General features: G+C 36.0%; 1 protein-coding gene across 4 annotated transcripts in view; it reads left to right on the plus strand.

Annotated features, from left to right (window-relative positions):
- SNX29 (sorting nexin 29) overlaps positions 1–20,980 on the plus strand; it is a 104,361-nt gene that overhangs the window by 23,479 nt on the left and 59,902 nt on the right. For 2 of the 4 annotated variants that reach the window (XM_041462833.1, XM_041462832.1), the window contains exons 12-18: positions 2,210–2,273; positions 3,489–3,617; positions 10,558–10,640; positions 13,540–13,646; positions 18,543–18,659; positions 19,468–19,523; positions 20,489–20,570. In XM_041462833.1, the coding sequence (XP_041318767.1) occupies positions 2,210–2,273; positions 3,489–3,617; positions 10,558–10,640; positions 13,540–13,646; positions 18,543–18,659; positions 19,468–19,523; positions 20,489–20,570 (638 nt within the window). Of the gene's footprint in view, positions 1–2,209; positions 2,274–3,488; positions 3,618–5,651; positions 5,914–10,557; positions 10,641–13,539; positions 13,647–18,542; positions 18,660–19,467; positions 19,524–20,488; positions 20,571–20,980 lie in introns of those variants that run through there. The other 2 variants (XM_041462834.1, XR_005954745.1) reach the window with 2 other exon arrangements.

The following is a 20,980-nucleotide window of genomic DNA, read 5'->3' on the forward strand; positions in this document are numbered from 1 at the left end:
AAAGTCTTCTATTTCAAGAGGCTTTTTTTTCTTCCTCTTCTGTGCAAACCATGGTCTTTAGCAGGATCTTGCTTTTGTGCTCTGCTTGTGTGTGTGTGTGGGAGAGGGGAGTGAGAAAAGATGAGATTTCAGGTCTCAATTCATGCAGAAGATTCTGGATGGAATAAGGAAAAGAAGATTAAGTTGTTATGCAAGTTAATACTACAGTTTGAATAGACTGGTAAAATTGAAATAATGAAGCCAATTTATAATAGCTTAGCTGTATAAATGTTAATAAATCAGTACACATTAAAAGATTGAGTACACACAGAGGCAATTGCTGCAGAGTGGGCACCCTGTGCAAGTGCAGAGCCGTGTCTGAGTGGCAACAGCTTTAATTTATTCTGAGTTAGAGACATAACAGCAACTACTTGTTGATCATGCACTATCATACTTTAATGGCACACTTAAAATATTTAAAATGCCATCGGCTTGATGTGTCCTTGAGGAGGATTCTGAATTCAACATTATGGTTCAAGATTGTTATTTTGTTATGGAGTGTTACTGTGCAGAAAGCTTACTGTGGATCCTTTTGCTTGTGTTGTTTATATGTATGATGCTCTAACACTGGATTATTCCATTTTCCTCATCCATAGAGCAGTTGTTTATATCACAGATAGGCTGATGGATTGTGGTCCCTTGTGCTAGTATTTAATACCCAGAAATTTCACTATTTCACTTTTGGTTTTTCTACAAGATTTAGATTATTTTTTTTTAGGGTTGCATAAAATATGCTAAGTTACTGTAGAAAACTAATTATTCTTTCTAAGCTGAATTAATGAAGTGCAAACTCCCTCTAATGACCTACTGAAACGTTTCTTGCTCATGTCATTTAGCTCTTAAAGTGTAATATGGGTATTATGGAATGGGCAGAAAATCATCTACTGATCATCTGCTTTCTCCCTGGCCAAAGACACAGGAATATTTGGTAAAAATTCTGGCTTGTAGAAATTTGGGTTGGCTGATTTCAAATGATATAAGAACTCTGCTGAACCCTGCAGTCCTGCAAGGGTTGGATTTACCTGCAGATTACCAAGGCCAGACTGGAGTCTTGATGTCTGCAGTGCTGACTGTCAACATTTGGTTGACATAATAAAATCTTTTGCATTTTATCCACTACTAGAGTTTGTCAGACTCCATCTGGTCCATAGGAAAATGTTAAATTTTTGTTAAATGGGCAAAAACTTCTGTAACTATAGAAAATATTAAGAAAGTTACAGGTGAAAGATACTGTGTACTGAATGTAAAGGGGAAAAAAATTGTCCAATGGCTTTGCTTGCTTGAAGAAATCAAGTAATACCAATTCTGGTAGTATGTTTTCAGTAAAAGCACACTGAAATTTACTGGCATCTGCACTGAATACTTGCAGAACAGAGTTGGCTGATTTATTACATATAAACATTTCACTTAAATGTTGGGAGGGATGGTTTAGTATAATTGTGTCCTTGTAGCACTCATAAAATTATTGATTAACGTATGTGAAATTGTTAATGAAATTGTTGGAGCTGACACTTTTCTGTATGGTATTTGACTGTTCTGGTATCATGTTAAACCTAACCCAAAGGAAATCTTTAAAAATTCTAAAATTCTGTTGGTTGGTTTTTAAAAAATTTTTATTCTTTATTTAATGACAGAAAGTATTTCTATGGTATTTGTAAAAAAATAGGAAGGATTTTATAGGAAATGATGAGGTTCAGAAGTCTCATAATCTTTAAGGCTGAGCTCGAGAAACAGTGCCATGAGGAAGCAATGACATTATCTCTGCTCCCATCTCCCTGGAGCTGTTATTTCCTGCGTCAGGATTTACAGCCAGGAGAAGCAATTTGGAGAAGCTGAACAAGTAACAGTGTATCTCATTAATAGGCATGTGGTGAAAAGGTGCTTTCTGCCCTACATCTGTGAAAACAAAACAGCTGCAACCACAGGCACACTTGTAAACATTTGTATTAAAGGCAGATGCAGACTAATTTGATTTGATCAATACTTCTGATGTGGTGTTAAATAACAGCGCTTTTGAAAGATTGCTCAAATTAGTGATGAGATTAAGAGCATTTTTATGTGCTTTCCTGAATAGCAAATGGTGTTGGCATCACCTTAAGTGTGCTGCCTGTGTACATGATGAAATGAGCAAAAATGTACACAGACATTAATCCTTTCTGTTTCTTCTTAGATGAACTTCGTCAAGCTATCGTGGCCATGATGAATAGAAAGGATGAACTGGAAGAACAGAATAGGTAGTTTGTGTTTTTTAGTCAAGAGGGACTGTAATTAAAAAAAAAAATCTGTTCTCTAATACAAGCTGTCCTTTCTAAAGCTATGCATAATATTTATGTAACCTTTTTGATGTATGTATTTTTTCTCTGAAAGGTTAACTTAATAATTCACTTTTTACATGTTGGTACTGAAGCATAGTGTTTTGAAGGCAACTTTTTCTTTTCGTTTGAATCAGGTAATTCATTGTACCTTGGGAGCTTTGCAGTTGTAGTTTTTTCAAAACCAAACCTTATAGCCAGGAGATTCTGAAGCTCTGTTAAGATAGCTTTCCAAATGAGCAAAAGTTTCTCCTAATGCAAATATTCAGAAAATGTCTAGTTTTTCCCTTCTGGTGAAGAAGTGATGTAGGATGGCTGACAATGTAAGGCTGAAAGTGACTTTCATTTCTGACTGTCTTGGGGCACAATGATGATGTAAATGTAGAAATGATCAGTTGCTTATATAAAATGCCATCAAACATACTTTGTATTTATTTAGTTTATTGAAACACATAGTTAGATGAATGAAAATACAAATGTATTCAATGCTTTCTTAGGGCTATTATAGTAATTAATATTTTCCTATAGGTATTTTGGGTTTTTTAATGCTGATCTTACCAACGGATCCTATTTTCCTTCTTCCTATTCTTCCCACTCCCATAATTGCAAGTTATGGCCTCATTCAGCTTTGTGGGCTTTTTTTGGCAGAAGGACCAGGATGCTTTGGGTTTTACCATTATGCATCATGCTGACCTTTGCTATCTCATCAAGGGTTTTTACACAGAGGTCTGTGGCAGTGCACTTGGCAGAAACAAGAGCCCTACCTGTCTTGCTATAAGTATATTGCTTATAGATTATTCCCAAGATGTATGGACTTGCACTGAAGTACTGAAAACAGCTTACCAGCTTTTTAGAAAAACAAATTCTTTCTGCATGCTGATACAGTAGATCCCATAATAAGATGTGCTTTGGACTTGTTGACAGAATAATAATACAAATTAATAATAAACATTTGCAACTGCTTTTTCCTTGTAGCTTTTCATATCTTTGTATAATCAAATCAAGTGAATTTATTAAATTCAATAATGAAATTTTTGGATGACATCAGTGGTATCACTCCTCTGTGATTCTTGGAGTGTACTCTAACTAGCAGGTAGTTGCGCAGTGTCATAAAGAGAGGCTGCTGCCTTCTTGCAGGTCCCTGCGAAATCTGCTGGATGCAGAGATGGAGCATTCTGCAGCACTGAGGCAGGAGATGGAGAACTGCAGGAGGAAGGTGGCAGAGCAGGACGAGCGACATGCCACGAAAGTCCAAGCCTTGGCACGGTAAGAAGTACTGAAAATGTCTCAAAAAGGGACTGCAGGGGAACAAAGGAATAACAGTCTGTATAGAAGGGAAATAATTTTCAAGTAGCTAAGTTTGCAGAAGAACAGAAGTGATTTAGGACTAAAAGTCCTATGGTAAGCAATAGCTGTTGCTAAACGTTATCAACAAGCGAGTACCAAGTTCTGCAGTGATGCAGCTGTTTTTCCCACAGCTCCAGGAAGGTCAGCTGGAACAGGTTTCTCAGGACCATTTGCAGTCAGGTTTTGTATATCTGCACAGATGGAGACTCCCCAGTCCCTTTGGGCAGCACTGTTGGCAGTGACTTGTTGGCAGTGCTGTTCCTAGTGGGGTCCAGGCTGCTCCTGGCTTGCTTTGCCATGGGAGGAGGGGTGTTGAAGGCTCGTGCTCAGCTGCCTGTCCCCCAGGGCTCCCAGATCCTCCTCCACAGAGTTGTTTTCCAGCCCTCCAGCATTGCCTGGGTGTCCCAAGCTATTTCTCCCCAAATGCAGGACTCTGCCCTTACCGTTGTTGAACTTCACAGACATTTTCTGAGTCCAGTTCTCCAGCCTGTCCCTGTCCCCCTGGGTGGCAGCACAGCCATGCAGTGTCTCTGCTCCTCAGTTTTGTGTTGTCTGTGACCTTGCTGAGGGTGTGCTCTGGCCCAGCATCCAGGTGATGTCAAGGTGTTAAACAGCATTGGCCCCAGTATTGAGTTGCTTCCAGCTTGACTTTGTGCTACAGTGACATTGAAATAATTTTAACCCTCTCCTTGTCTAAATGGGATTCAGCTGCAGAAAGACTTTTGAAGGCAAATGCTGCTGTAATAGTGTGATTTGCTTCTTACAATTCAAAATAAGCCCTAGAGTAACCACGATGTGTAAGATCTTGGGGGTGATTCATGTGTATAGTAAACAACAAACAATCCAGGAGTTAAATAATTTGCCTTACCCAGAGAGAGGTGTTTGTTTTCTGCATGCACGAGCAGAGTGTGTTTAGTGTCAATCACAGAGTACCACAGCTGAGATTCCTTTAAGCTTTTTATTGCCTATTTAAAAATGATAAATATAAAGCTTTCTTAAAAATAAAGGTATTTAGGACACTACTAATTCTGCTTTTGATGACACATCAAACCAAACTACTTGCTTTGAGGGTGGAGAGATATGAATAAGTGGGTTTGACATTCATGTGCTGTAAGGCAGTAGAGACAATGCAAATACTTCATCATTTAATATTCATGTTTCAGGTTATGGGAGTTGTATATTCATATTTCTTTGACTCACTTCCCCCACAGTTTTAGAATTTGCAATGACATATGGGTGAATCAGATATTTGTCATGCACATACCTCTTTAAAGAATAGATAAGGAGCTTTTATAACCAGACCTGAAGAGATGCTCACTTAGACTAATGAGGTATTTTTAAATAAGTCTGTGTAATTTCTCTTATTGCTATATGGATGTGTTGTGTTGATTGCTCTTCTGAAAGTCAGTTTGCCTTGTCATGTGATAAAAACAGTGTTGGGAGCTGCTGAGGCATGATAAATTCATGTGTCACCAGTTACTTTGGATTTGGGAGGCATTTCTTTAATGATTCATTGCAACTCATTTTCTAACATTCTAACATAAGAAACTTTGCATGTAGTTTCTTTGGAATATAGGTTTTTCTTCTAAATTTTTTGTTGGTTCACTTTGTATGCTGTAGGTGATGCTGCTGCAATAATAAGAGTAGTAAATTTTTAAAATAAATAGTGTTTTAAACAAGAAGTTGAGCAAGCTGAATAATCTAAAGAATTTGAAGTAACAAAAAGTTTGGATTTGCTTTTTGAGTGTTAACATAATACACTAGGTAAGTAAGAGGAAACTAAGTTTCAGATATTTTGAAGTAGTGAAGTCTCACTGTTTCCCTTGAAAACAATTGATCACATGAGCAGAGTAGAAAATTTTCCTCAGTTGTGATGTTCTGAATATTTTAAGGCAAGGGAAATCATTCAGTAACAATCTGACTGTTGTGATTTGATGAATGAATATTTTTCAGATTATGAGAGCTGATATTTATGTGTGTCCCCAAAGCTCTTTTGAAGAATTTGACATAAATAGCTTCCTGAAGGCTTTGAGAACACAAATTTCAGTGACACATCAGTCAGTGCTGAAATGATGGCTTCTGGAAATCTGCAATTATTCAGCTGTTCTCCTGGACCCTCCCAAGAGTCTCTGGCCTCCCAGACAAAATGCTAGTTTACTGTGAGACATTTTCCCGAGTTTCCCATTTTCTCTTTGAAAAATGGAAGAAGTCTTAGGTGAGCTTAGTTTCAAGTAGTGGTAATCTCATTGTTCCATGTGAAATACTTGAATAATTCTTTCATAACAGTTACTATATTGTTCCAAAAGGAGCAGGCTCAGGTTCAATCTATTTGCTAGTCTTCTGATAGAATACAATCAGTAGTCTCTCAGTATAATGTTGTCAGCTGGGTTGTGTTTTGTTTTAGTTTTTTTTGTTCTTGTCAATGAACCTTGCTCAAATTGCATGGACATATTGTGCCACTGGCTTCTTGGCAATACTAAAGTTTTTTAATTGAGATTCTTCTTTTCTGTGTGGAATTCTATTACATCCCCTTGCAAGGCAAAGGAATTTATTGAACTTGACTGTGAAATTGGATAATCTCAGACTGCATATTCTTAGACTGTATTCAGCAATGTTGGAGGAAAGCATATTATAAAGGACAGGCTTTGTAGCAAGAAAAGCAGATAGAGAAGATGAAAATGCACTGTGTGGGGAAATTAGGGATGAGAATTTGTCTCTACTTTGTCTTACACTTCTACATACCTCCTGTTTGCTGTAGATTCTGTAACCTAATATGCCTCCTCTATCTACTGTCCGTATTACTTAAACTACATTGCTTTGGATTTGGCATCTTCTCCTATTCTGTTTTGCAGCAGTTCTTTCACAGCCATAGTCCTTCAGTGATAGGTGAACTGATGTGTAGTACATCTTGAAATGATTCCATCACTTCCCTTAAGCAGCTTCATAAAGAGAGGAAAAATATCTCTTCTTCCTGCTTGTGAAAACTAATTTGAATATTCCTATATTAAATGACTTTTTCTTCCTGCTTGGTGGTGTGTCACAAGTCATCAGTAGCTCCTAGACACAAAAAACCCCACTGGAAATCAGCCCATTTAGTAGGGGACAAAGGAGCTTCCCAGAGGGAGAAGGAGGAAGAAGTGGATGAGGAAGAATATTTGGCAGCAGGGCATCAGTGAGGAGGAAGAGAAGCAGCTGTAGCATGAGGAGGAGGAAGGAGAAGAGCTAAACACGGTGAAAACCACCCAGCCTTCATCTCTGAGTGAGCCCCCAGCCAGGGGAAGGTTTCAGTCATGGCCCTGCTTCAGCTGCAGCCCCAGCCCATGACAAGCAGTTAAAGTTAGCACATTATTCCTCGTTAAAGCTTTTCCTGGAGATTGGTTTTATTATATAATCTCATTATATTGTATACAGATGAACCACTATTTCCATGAGTAACAGTTCTCATTTTCCTTATTTAATTGTATTTGATGACAACTGACTGTGATCTTGCATCTCCTAATTCAGGTTAGAAGGCAACTCTGGAAGTCCTCTAGCTCAGCCTTTGCTTCAGATTCTACATAGTGTTGCAGGACATTGTTTATTTAAATTCATTCTTAATTCCTGCAGGTTCTTTTGTAGATTGGAAATTCGTTTGGCTATTTGGTACCTTTTTAGTATTTCCTAAAAACTGTAGCTTTTTTGTCAAAACATAGACATCTGTTGGATTCCAGTAGTTTGTTTGGTTTTATTTTATTTCATTTTTCCTAGTGCTGGATTTAGGAATGAGACATCTTTCTGGGGTAAGCTTCACAGAAAGCACTTGCTAGAAGCTGATGTTTGTGCCAAAAATTAATTACATTCAGGCTACTATACTTGAGATACGTGAGAAATTACTCTTTTTCAAATTCTTTTCTTACCATGCTCATTTTACAGAAGCCCTAGAGAATTTCTGTATCCTTTTCAAGAAGCAGATGTGTGCTGGAGTTTTGTTTGGGTTTGTTTCTTTTTTTCTGTTAAGGTATAAGAAAATAAATCCTGTAAGGCCTCTTTGTCTGCAACAAAAACTGTATGCTCTATGTTCATTCACTGGATGCAAAACAGGCAAGTACATGCTTCCTAAACACAAGCTTGTTTTTTGCTGCTAAAAAAATGTACCATTCTGGCTGAAGTTTTGATTTTCTTTCAGAGAGGGTTTTCTTAAATGCTAATTTTAAATTAATAAAATAGAGAGGAATTATTTTTGATTCAAAATTAGGCAGGCTTACATTTATTATATAATTGATCATTCCTATATATGTGCTATGAAGCCTAATCAACAACACTCACTAGACCTTTGCTATTTGAGAAAAAAGAGTAACTTGCAGGAATACTACAATGTCATCCTCTGTCATTGTCATTTTCCCTTATATCAGCACATATTACCATCTGTCTTTCAGCTTATTAAAAGAAAGAAGTGAGCAGGCAGGGAAGTTTGGTATAATTGAGGTTTAGGAGAAGGATGTGCTTTTAGTGGTGCAATTCTGCCTTTGTTTCCTGGCTATTTCAGGAATTTTTCTTTTTTTTCTTCTCTGTCCTCTTCAATTTGTACTTACAGTCTCGTTGCTCATTCTTTAGCACTAAATGTGGAACTATTTGGAGCACTTTAGAGATGCTGAAAATATTGTGTTGACCTCTGGGCTCATAACAGGTGAACAGTTCTGCTTCAGGCTGGGTGTTGTAGTTTGGATACATTGCAGAAGTACAGCAGGGCCTGCATTTAGAAGTATTTAGCATCCTTCAGTCTGCAGATCTGACCTGTAACTCCTGGACAGGAATTTATCTTCCTGTGAAATGCTTGTTAGGAATATATCTGATAAAATACCTCTTGAAGTCATTAAAGACTTTTCAATGAGTGCTTACTGAATGTTTTTTAAATATGCTCTGATTTAAAGAACTATATAAATTCCTACACATCAGGATGGGCCCTCTTTGGAATCCAGCTAAATAGTAGTAATGAGTAAGAGATGTCAAAGAATAAGTAATAACCTGATAGAGGCATATTAGAAAATTGTGACTGGGCCATAGTACCCTGCTTTGAATTTCAGTCTTGTATCAAAAACCTTAAATGAATTAAAGTATTTTTCAACTTCATCTGTAGTGTATCAACTTGAAGTCAATTTTAAGACAAAGTAGTAAAAACTGGGTTGTTTAAAATGCTGTCACAATACTGACAGAAAGCAGAGTCTATTCTCATATGTAGAAATGAGGTGATGTAGGGTTATTTCATGAGAATCCTTAATATATTTAAACTGTACATAGTTATTTTCATGCAGACATTTTTACAAGTTTGGTGAGAAACCTTTTTGTTTAGTTGTCATAGAAATTTTTTTTCATGAATGAATTATTTGAGCGTGTTTTTATATAGTATATCGGATTAAACTGTGGTTTTTATGCTTTTTCCCCTTAACCTGAATATCAGAGTCTATCTCTGGTGGAAAAACTGATTTATTCTTTGTAGTCTCAGAAATGAAAAATATCATCAAATGCATAAAATCATCAAGGACTTTTAAAATTCGATTGCAAAGCAATCAATAGCTTCTCAGTTATTTAGCAACCTCCTACTAAAATGCTGAATAAAATTGAGGTTACAAAGTTCAGCAAGCTGACTTGAAATCCATAGGAATGGGAATATTGTGCCAGTCAAGGCTCCTTATAGGAGCAGTGTAGCATTGCTCACAGCAGCAGTTTGTGTGTGTATATATATATAAAATATGTGTATTTTATCTGTGTGTGTATATCTAGTATGATAAGGACCATCAAACATACTTGCATTTTTTTTTAATATTTCTAATTCTTAAATAAATTTCCATGAATAAAATGCCTTTTTTTTGGGTGTATCATCTATTTGCAGCTTTCTGTGCTGTGTTCCATGTCCAGGTTCCATCGTGCCTGGAGCACGGCCTTGCCAGCCCAAATTCCCTCCTCTCTCTAACACTTGTGGAGTTCTTGTGTGTTGTGCTGCATTTGTGGCACCTACATACTTCTACCTCAGTATTTTCTTAAAGAAAAATAAACATTTTTTGAATTCACGGTCTGGCAACACATTTTAGTTAAGCTTCTTTGGTATAAACTTTTCTGTTGTACTCGCTTAACTGAATGGGCTTAGACAGATAATTGAATTTCCAGACATATGATTTGTCAGCTTTGTTTAAAATCAATCAGTTGGAGCCCTTTTTATTTCTCCCCAAATATAAACTAAGGTGCTTAATGTTGTTAAGTGGAGCCATGGTAGTACCTGGTTTGAATGCTTGTACACTCCAAAGAGAAATGAGACAGGCACAGGCACTGAAGTATGACAGCTGAAGGGATTATCTAAATTTCTTGTCTTATGGTTTTCATTTAGGAATGGTTTGTGGAAATTTTTGCCTTGAATATTGTTACTGAAGTGCTGCCATTTTCTTACAAGGATAAAGCCTGCTTCTAAAGCTGAATTATCATTTGCTTGCAATTAGATGCCAATTAGTAAAACAATGATCTCATTTTACATTGGCCATTCTGAATTTCCTTGTGTAGTATCCCATCCTTATGTTTTAGTTGATTGTTGATTTAGATAGACTGTGTGGTTTGTTTGCCATCAGTATAGCATAGTACAGAAAATCTAAATTAAACAATTAATGGAAAAGTTTTGATTATGAGATAATCTGTTTCACTGATGTGTTTATGTGGTCCTGGAAAACTAATTTTCCTGCTACTCTGATGTTGATGTATTATTTAATTTTTTCCTTGCATCATGGTGACACAACTTAGGTAAAGCTCATTATAACAGAGAGTCTGTTTGCTTCCATTGAAAAGGACTTTTTGGGAAAACAATATTTATTTATAGTTTTTTTTTTATCAATAGAGAAAATGAGGTGCTAAAAGTGCAGCTTAAGAAGTATGTAGGAGCTGTCCAGATGCTCAGAAGAGAAGGTCAAACAGTGGAAGGTAAGGATAAAATGAAAGGGGTAAAAGAATCTGTGCATGGTGTTTGTTTTCTGTGTGCTGCCATTCAGGGACTAATATCTTCCAATAGTGAGAATAACAGATTTGATATATTTTCCTTTTGTGAAAAAAATAGATGTAGATTTTTGTACTCATTTTTACAGAGCATTTTCTGGTAGATGAGGTGGTCTTACTTTTTTTCAATGAGAAATTTTCCAGAAAAAGCTGTCTGATGAAAATTTAGCTTAAATAAAAATCTGTGAATTAATGTGATATTGGAATATAAAAATAAATGTAGTATCTCTAGATTATACTGTTGTTTTGGAAATCAGTATTTGCAGACTGTTTGAAATAGATTCTGTACTGAGTAGTAATGAGCAGATTTTATATCTGAAAGAAAATGAGTGCAGTTATCTGCAGTTTTACCTGTTTGTCTTCTGTGGTCTGTGATGGAAACATCCATGAGGGGCTGAATTGATGTCTTGATTCTGAATTTTCTGGTGGGACCTGGATTTCCCCTGGCTACTGAAGGTGTTCAGAGAGCTGAGAGGGGTTTTCAGCAATTGGCACCATCTAATTTTTTAAAATTGTGAATATTTTGGTCGTATAAGTGGCTGTATGAATGAATACTACTGTTCTTCAGGGTTAGCCACTGTACTTATCTGCAGTTTCAAAGCTTCATTCATCCCTAAAAGGATATTTGTTAGTGAGAACACATGTTTTTACTTCCGACTTTGCTGGAGTGTAGTGATTCATATTAAGAATTATTCACGAAAACCATGGCTTAGGCTTCCTATAATAGCAGAAATTATCCTCCATTAGGTAGTGACAGTTTCCATGATGAGTATAATTATAGGAAAAGAAAAAAAAAATTCCTAGGCTAGCTATATTCCACCGTGTTAAAATTATGCAGATTAGTGAGTGATAAGAATAGAAACTGAGTAGGATGGTCAGATTTTATAGATGAAAAAGGAGGATGGAACAGTACCAACATTTCTAAAAATGAACACACGTGTGCTTTATGCTGGAAAGATACTTAATCAATCCACAGTAATTTTCTATAATATTTATCACTAGTGACCAGAATACATTTCAGCTACATACAATATTTGTAATAAATTTTTCTTGTATTGTAACTTCACATGTTGAATTTTTGTAAAACTAAATTCTTTTTCCTTAGCTGCCATTGAAAATTTAGGTGAAATTTTAGTTGTACTGTGGTCTCTGACTCAAAGTACATAAGCATGTAAATAATCCCTGAGAACTAGCTGCAAAAAAGAAGTGAAACAAAAGGAGTTTTTTCTTTTACCAGATTTATAGAAACTATTTCACCTGTGGTTTGTATATGTAATGAGTAATTTTAATTGTAATTTGTCTTCTTAATGGTATGAAAACAAAACTTTTAAATGTGTTGTAGATATTAGAATACAGATTTTCTGTGACTCGGTTTTGAAAGAGTCAGAATAAACTGGGCTTCTGCTGTTATTTTTATCACTATAAGTAATGAAGACTCTACATGTTTGCTACAATAATCAGATCAAATGCTATTGAGTATGGCTTTTAAATAGTTTCCTAAAATAATAAATGAAACTCAGCTTCATACTTTGCCTTGTGGAGACTTAAAAAGGCCAAAAACCCCACTCAGCAAATGTGATTATAAATAAATTACCCAAAATTCAGAACTACCAGCTTTCAAAATGAGTGATCACTGCTGTAGCCTGGGCAGTTGGATATAGGTATTTAAATATTTAATAAATGAGCATCTTGATTTTTCAGTCATCAGCAGGAGTTGGCTCTGTACCATTTTTTAAACCTGCTTAGACAGAATATTTGTATAAAAATGCTGATCTTAGAAGTCTGGCTTAAGAACTTGAAGCAACATTTACAAGAAAAAGATCTTAAAATAGCTTTCAAATTCACTTAAATAATAAATTTCTAAATTCTTCCTCAAAGCAAAAATCAGTTCCCAGGATCAAAAATATTTAGCCAGGTAAATTATGGTGTCCTCTATCTACATGATAGTGGTTATATATATAGTTCAGGTTTTGAAGAATGGTGAAAGCGTTTGTTCAACTCCTCTTCTATTAGGGCTTTGCTTTTCTGTGTTAACTTGTTTTCTTAGAAATTAATGAACTATGACGAAAAGTGGGTTTTGTGTAACTTGGAGGAGATTTACTTAGAATAGGCCTTAAAGTGGTCTTCAAATACTTAAACAATAGCTGGGAACAGGAATAGAATAATTGTAATTTTCATTCATTACAGATAAAAGAAGCAGCAATGAGCTGACATGGCAGGTGAAGGAAGTTTGATTAGTTATCAGGAAAGCCTTTGTGAGAAGAACACTTAAATAGGTTATGCAGGGAAGCGTGATATCTCCCTTCTTGGAAGGTTTTAGGAAGAAATTAGACAATTAACTATCAGGAATGGAATAACTCCAGCTGATTCTGCTTGATGAAAATAATGAAATACTGGGTGAAGTATGAAATGTTCATTCTCAGCCCTGTTTTCTGTAAATTCTCTGATATGTAAGCAGTCTATACAAGTAATACAAAATTATATTGTGGAAGCCCAGTTAAAAAAAAGGCTTAAAAGAGAATGTAAGGTTAGTTTTAGACTACCTGGGGCAGGAACTGCTGGTACTACATATATTAGACAGCTGTAGTTACAGAACAGCCAAGTGCTTTTGGTTTACATTTTTTTCTGTTAAGATTCCAGTCTAAACATTTTTTACCAAAAAGGGTCCCTGCAGAATCTGTATTTTAGTACTTGTAATAGTGTTTAATATTATGGTCTGTTCCAATCTTTTTAATAACCGTTTCTTATAGACCTGTTATTTCTAAACAGGATGTCCTGGATGTTTATGGAATTTTACTTTTTAATTTGAGGTATCTCTTTGTTATAGTTCCGCCAAACATTTGGAGCACTGATGGTGAATTCACAATTCCAGAGCAAAAGCAAGTAGAAAACAATGAGGAACTTGCCAGCTCTTATGAAAGGAAATTGATTGAGGTAAAGTTTGTACTGCACAGATTTTATGGAATCATAATTGTAAAACAAGGTTTGGAGCTTCAATAGGTTTTTTGCTTAGTTGAGATCTTTTTTTCCTCAGGAATGTAAAAGATAAATCTGATTTTTTCTTCAAAAATAAAAAAACTCAGATAATTAAAAGTACTTTTCCTAACAAGGACACACTTTTATACACTGATATTAAAATGAAGCTTTTAATAAATAAGCAAGTTTATTCAGGTTTTAACTGCTGGTGGTGAAGTTGAAATCACCACAGACATTAGATTTGAGGTTTTGTGTAAGGCATGGCTGTGTTGGCAGTTGAGCTTTATTTAAGATCATAGTGAAATCTGTAGCTTTTTCTGTGCTTTCATGCTGGTTTCTGATTGCAAACCATGTTTCATTTTTGTATCGCTTATTGAATACTGCAGTAAGGAAATGGCTGATAGAAACTACTACTTCTGTTGATATGACCATGTTAGAAAAAGTTCCTAAGGCAAGATTTAAAGATTACTGTAAAATTCATTAACGAAAAAAAAAGATAGATTACGGTTTCATCCTAAATTTGAATACAAATTATTTTTAAGAAAAAAGTAATGAAATTTAGTGTCTAATACCCATATCTGCTATTAAATATTAAAAGAACATTTTTATAAAAAGTAAAATAATTCTCTGTGTCTTTCTCTTTCCCAAAATACCCTGAAATTGGATCCCACATTAACTGATTAGCATGAAGATGACTGAAAATGCAGGTCATGGATCAAAGAGCTTCATGCAGTTCTTCTAAAACACGCATACTTGGTTATCCTTTTCTCATAGGGCCATGTGAAACTAATTCTCTACCCTTGGTTGAGTTCTTTTGACTCCTTTCCTCTGTTCTGTACCTATCAAGAGAATATGTTAACTGAGGACACAGGTAAAACCTCCTTCTGCTGTGGAAGCCTCCTTAGTTGTACCACGTCTGTTCTGTGTGCTCAGGCGTTTGTTGCTGACACTTCTGAGTTTGTGGCAGTGTCAGTGGTGACACAGCTCTGGGTGTAACCACAGGAAAAGCTTTTTTGCCAGTGATACTGGGAAGAGGGCGGCTGCATCTGTTTCACTTATTAGTGTCTAACAATATCCTCACATATTCCAAACAGGACATAACCCTTGTGACAACCCTTCTCTAAGGCTCTGAGCATGGCAAGCAGTGTCACTCTCAGTAAACACTGGTAGGACAAAGACTGGGAATTATTGCAAACATGAATAAGAATTTCATTACATGTGCATAGTTCCCAGTTTATTTTGATATGAAAGCTTCAGCTTATTTTCTACTTGTTGGTTTTGAGGAAGCCCAACTTGTGCTTACCTTGTGTAGTGAGTGAAAAACCAGCCAAGCAAAAATCCACACAACAAAACCAAATCAAGCTGTCCTGGTTTAGGGCAAATTTTTGGAGGAAACTTCTGAAGTGGTCTTTTCTAGAAAGCAAATTCAAGCAGCCCCTTCTCCAACCAGTTTGTGAGGTAAACCTCCTTTGAGAAAAGTGGAAAAAAAAATGTTTGTTTAACAAGCAAACTGTTCACAAGCATAAGGAAAGGAATAATATTAAACAATGGAACCTCTTCTTCTCCCCACTTTGCTCTCAGAACCAGTCCTAAAGGTGCAGAACTCAATATCCAGCAAAAACAGAATGGACAATTGGGAATACAGGCATCATAAAGTCACCCTAGGACACAAGCCCAAAACAAAGCAGCCTAATGCCAGCTCTATTCCTAAGTCTTTCAGTCTGTCGTGGACGAAATAACTTGTTTGCAGATGGAAATACTGAGAAGAGAAAATGGAAGTTTTGAAGCAAAAAGCAAAGTTTGAGCATTTTATGACTGTATCAGTTTTTTTGGAACCGTCTTTGCCATTTTCAGTTTTACTGTTTTTCACTTGTAGAAAAATTGACTTGTTAACAGGATGCTTGCTCTATTTTGCAGCCCTTTGGCCTTGTTTCTTTTGAGAAAAAGATGTATAACAACATTGATTTTTGGAAAGGAAATTTAATGGGAAAAATACACCCATGCTTCCACTAAGAGCAAAAAGAAGCAACTTCCAGTCCTAGAGTTTCTTGGGAAACACTTTGTTTTGCATTTTGTGACTATTGGGGAAAAAATGCCTATGCCTGACAAAAATCATTAATTCAGATGTGACTTGTGCAAAAACATCTATGAAGTCTTTGCTACAAACAATATTAAAAAAAAATCTTGGATTCCATTAAAACCCTCTGTAAGAAAATTACTAATTTTTTTATTGTTGCAAGTTTTGATTTTATTTTTGTGGTTGCGTTGTTGTTAAATGTCTCTTTATCTAGAAGCGTATTCTTCCAAGATAGATTGTGTTGTTAGATGCTTAGTGAAACACTCCTAGCCTGTTTTGGTTAACTGCTTGGTCCTTTGCTGTGAAGCATGAAGTGATGCTTTCTTTGTCCTTTCTCTGGAGACTGCTCTCAGCTGTGGCCATGCTGGCCAGTGGAACTGCAGTGCTCTCAGGCTCTTAGGTTTTCTTTTGACAACTCTAAAGAGTTCTGTTAGTGTGGAGCCTCAAGTGTTTACTTTAGCCTCACTTCATCTTCATGAGAAGGGTTTGGGTTCTTTAAATTGTTTTCTCATATAGGAAGGAGCAAATCTAAATGATCCTCTGTCCAAGGGAAACTTAGCTTATTTATACTTTATTTTTTTGCTTCAAGCATATTGTTGTGAAGAAAAACAACTGTGAAGGTGATTGAAGTCCCAGCAGGGAAATTTATTGCTTAAGCTTCAATGTGGATTGAGTAAAGGAAGATGTGACTCTATGAAAATGGAACTGAAAGGATATAATTATAAGGAGACCTCTTTATTATTTTAGCAGACTTTGATGCAGGAAAAATTAAAGGAGCTTAAATTAATATTGTTATTCATTGCTCCTTTTGATTTGCTGTGATGGTAATGCTTTTTTCTTTGACAAGGAAAAGTATTGAAGTCAGTTAATTGCTAATAAGTGATACCTTCCAGTTGTCCTTTTGATAATATCGAACAAGTGATTTGGGATTTTTTTGCTGTTAAAATTCCTTTTTATTATTTAACTTTGCTAGGGATACTTACAAATTTTTGCATTACTTGCTGTGTTTTGAGAGAGTTGTTGAATTTACATATTAATTGAGTCTGCAAGTAGAAAGTTATTTCAAGGACATCCAAATCAGAGAGACAAAATAGTCATATATCAGTCTGGATTTTGTTGTTCTGATAGACAGGCCCTGAAAAACCAAACTTGTTTTCAAATATGCAAACTGTGGAGATCCACTTGTAAATTTTTATATTGGTTTTGATAACCAGCAGTATTATTGCAGCTTTTCTCTGTGAATTTACAACTAGTTGTGTGCTGTATCTCTATACTTGAAATGCAAAGAAGTTCTGCCTTACAGCCCAGGCTCTGTGGAATTAACAGTGACCTGTTAATATTAACCTGGTATTCTTAAATGTTACACCACCCACATTAAATTGGAATTAGTGGTTAAGCTACTACGGAAAATGATTTATCTAGAATTAATAGTATTATATTATTGTTTTCTCTAGTAAATTGTTGGTGTAGTTTAGATCTTTTTTGCAAATATATTTCAGCGATGAATTTCTGGGTTTGAAGGACTCCCTCTAATATAAAAAGAAATGGGAAAAGAATGCTTGAAGTTCACCTCATGAAAATGATTTTTACTTTTTATTTATATTCAATGATATGAGATTCTGGCTTGTCAAATTGAGGATTTTTTTGTTTGCTTTGATTCTGTGAAGGATGCAGTTTTGTGTGGAACAAAGCACAAAATTAAAAGCAGGCACTAAATTAAACTGCTTTATTTTGGGGAACTTCTCACTAAATTAAACTGCTTTATTTTGGGGAACTTCCCTGGGGAAGAGGGAGAAGGCAGAGTAATTCAAGAAAAGGAAATAGTGAAATTCACAGATAGTAATGAACTGCTTCCAGAAGGCAAACTATGAACTCTTAAGAGATTTAGCAGTAGCTCAAGTCTGTGTGCTGTTGTTGAGGTGCCTGGATTGAAATTCATGTTGTTCAGCTGTGCTCTCATGCTGTTACCCTGCTGCCTCTGCTGTTCTCTAGCTCTGGATGAGGAGGAGGAGGCATTCCAAGAGGCGCTGTAACAGGAACAGGTTTAACCATGCTGCTGGGGCAGCCCACGGGGAGGGGCCCAGCAGTGCCCACTGTGCTCATCTGTCTGCTGGAACTTTCCATCCCCTCACTCCCCCAGCCCCTGGCACTCTCAGAACATCCTGAACCACTTGCTGCTCTCTTGACTTAAAATGCAGAGCACAACCACGCTCGGTGTCCAAAGAGGCCACTCTGTTTACCTGTGAGAGCAACCTGTGCCACAGCCTGACTCTGGTATTTAGACTCCTCTGACCTCTCACAGATTTGCCTGGAGTGATTGACTTCTAGGTCCATTCCTATTAAAACTCCAGCTGAGGGTGAAGAGTACATCACTTATGAATTATTGACAAAGTTTAATGCAGTTTGTGCATTTTGCAGTACTCCCTGTTCAAAATATTGTGATTAGTTGGTACCTGTTGAGTGCTGCATTCATCAAAGAATTAAACTGAGAACAGAAGTCAATGGGAGTTTTATTAGAATCAGTTGTCATATGATTTCGAGTGATAGGAATAAAATTTGGCGTGAAGTTGTATTTTGTCCTATTCAATTTAATATCAAAACTACATCATTTCAAATGAGTCAAAATTATAGCAAAGTCTGTTCTTAATGATCAGTTCAAACCACCGCATCAGCAGTACTTGGAGAGTAAAAAGAAATTGATATACATGTAAGAAATTAGGTAGTGGTAGTTTTTTTTCCAGTTCAGATCACAGTTATCCCCTGGCTTTGCTTTTCAGGTGGCTGAAATGCATGGGGAGCTGATTGAATTCAATGAGAGGCTGCACCGTGCTCTGATGGCCAAGGAAGCTCTGGTGTTCCAGATGAGACAAGAACTCATTGATCTGAGAGGGCCGGTGAGTGTTTGTTTATTGCACTGTAGAATATCCCTCTGGAACAGGCTCAAACATGCTACTCATGATGAAATATCCATTAGCTTGTAAGGAATAACAGATCTGTGAAGAATTGGCTTTGAACAATTCCTTTCCTCTTAACTATTCCAGATTATGCTTTACATTTTACAATTTCTTTTTAAAGGAAAGAAGATACCCTTTTATTTATTGTAGCTGTAAAGTAAGGTAAAAAGCTGTATCTGTTTTGTTCTAAATGCTGTTGCAATCTGGTTTTCTAACAACTGCTACTTCCTTTGATTCTACGGGTATTAGTCCATCATTGCATCATTATGAACTTTTGTACTTGTATAATGTTTTGTAAGAGCAGAGCTGAAATAAAATGCTCTTGTGTCCTTCCCTTAATGGAATATTGGTTGTAAAAAAAGTGATCAGTACGTTTTATGTGCTTCATCTTTTCCCATAAGTTGCCTATACACACAAAGTACCTTGTTATAGCATCCTTTGCTCATAAAGCCCTAATAGTGATGCTCTTCCCTGCATTTTCTATAAATTTCAAAATTACATGCTTTTACAAACCCCAATTTGTTTCTTTACAGAACTGTGACAAATTCTAACATAAAGGACTCACAAGGGTGATATGTTCACAATCTTCTTTCAGGATTTTGTTTTTCTTTTATTGCTTGTCAGTAAGAGTTTTTATTGGCATTTATAAAATTGAATGTTGATTTGTAATTTCCTTATAATATTATGCTTTCTTAATTGAAAACATAATAGCCACTGTGTGGAAATTATTTCTGTTTTGTAAATAAAGGTCCCTGGAGATTTAAGTCAAACATCTGAAGATCAGAGTTTATCAGATTTTGAAATGTAAGTTTCATAATTCACAAATTTTTCTCTTCATACCGTCTCTGGGAAAGGAGAATAAGCAGAGAAATTAAATAATTTACTTTTTCTCTATTATTTCCAGTAACTGCATTCTTAGCTGTGGTGTTCCATTGTTAAAAAGCATGGAGAGCTGCACAGTCCACAGTGTAGTTAATAATGCTGAACTCAAAGAGTTTAGATTAAGGAAGAGTCCCTTGGAGTGCTTTTTAAGTGCCCTAGGTCTTGGTATTCTGCCAAAGCACCAAGAAGTTTCTGGTTTTAGTGCTTTGGGTTTGATGGGTGCTGGTTGCTATTCATCCTGTGATGGACTTCCTCATTTTACAGAATAGCTCCTAATCACCTCCTTAAAAATACCCCCAAATAAATAGCTCCTTAAAAAAAACCCCAAAACCCTCACTAAGAACCCACCCCAGATCATTCTGGAGTGTTGTGATCTGAATTTTACCTTTAGTAGTCAAACTAATGAATCTTGCTTTTGTGGATGAGGGGTTGAAAATGTAGCTGGTGTGTTTGAATAATAGGAATTTAGAGATGGATAACAAAGAGCGGATGGAAATGGCTTCTGCATAATTGTGCACTGCTCTTCTGTTATTTAATGAACTTCACCTGAGGTTTATGGCTGAAAATGTTGAATTTGTTGAAGTGAATAATTTTTGCTTCATGTGTATAATCAAATGTTGTCAAATGCATGCTGTGAAAAAAAACCCCAAACCCCAGAAAACCTGCAGAAGGAATTGTTTCAGTTGGGTTAATTTTAGGGAACATTTTTAGATTCAGAACATAAAAAAAGTTCAGGCAGAACTCCAATTTTTCTGTTACTTCATTTGAAATTTTAAGTTGCTTTATTGATCACTTTGATCATTATCTAAATCACTGCATGTAGTTGCTTTGCAATTCTTGTACATAAATATGATTCCCTATTTGAAGTTTTTCTCTCTCCTCCTCAGATCAAATCGTGCTCTTATTAATGTTTGGATTCCCTCAGTCTTCCTGCGTGGAAAAGCTGCCAATGCATTCCATGTTTACCAGGTAAGTGAACCAGCTGAACAGGGATTTTGTGTAGAAGTTTCTGACTGAAGTAGCACATTTTAATAATTTAAAGCTCTGTGTATAATTTCATTAGAGATCAGCTAATGAGCAGCAGCAGTAGCTTCATATATATTCATCCATAGGATTGTGTTGATTATTCAAATAGCATATTTTGGGAGTTGACTTGTAGTAGTTTAATACTTTAAAAGCATGCTAATAAGATGACTCCATTGGTCAGGGAGTGTAACAATTCAATATTAATCAGTAAAGCCTTCTTCAGTATGCATGTACATGTTTTACTTCAATTTTGGGGATAACAATGACCAGAATTGTTGCTTGACAGACAGATGTGGTTTACTGCAGTAGCTCACTTGACAACATCTTGAATAATGAAACAATTCTTCACTGTG

This window comes from Pyrgilauda ruficollis, unplaced genomic scaffold (assembly GCF_017590135.1).
Source record: "Pyrgilauda ruficollis isolate IOZ18807 unplaced genomic scaffold, ASM1759013v1 scaffold16, whole genome shotgun sequence".
Classification (NCBI taxonomy): domain Eukaryota; kingdom Metazoa; phylum Chordata; class Aves; order Passeriformes; family Passeridae; genus Pyrgilauda; species Pyrgilauda ruficollis.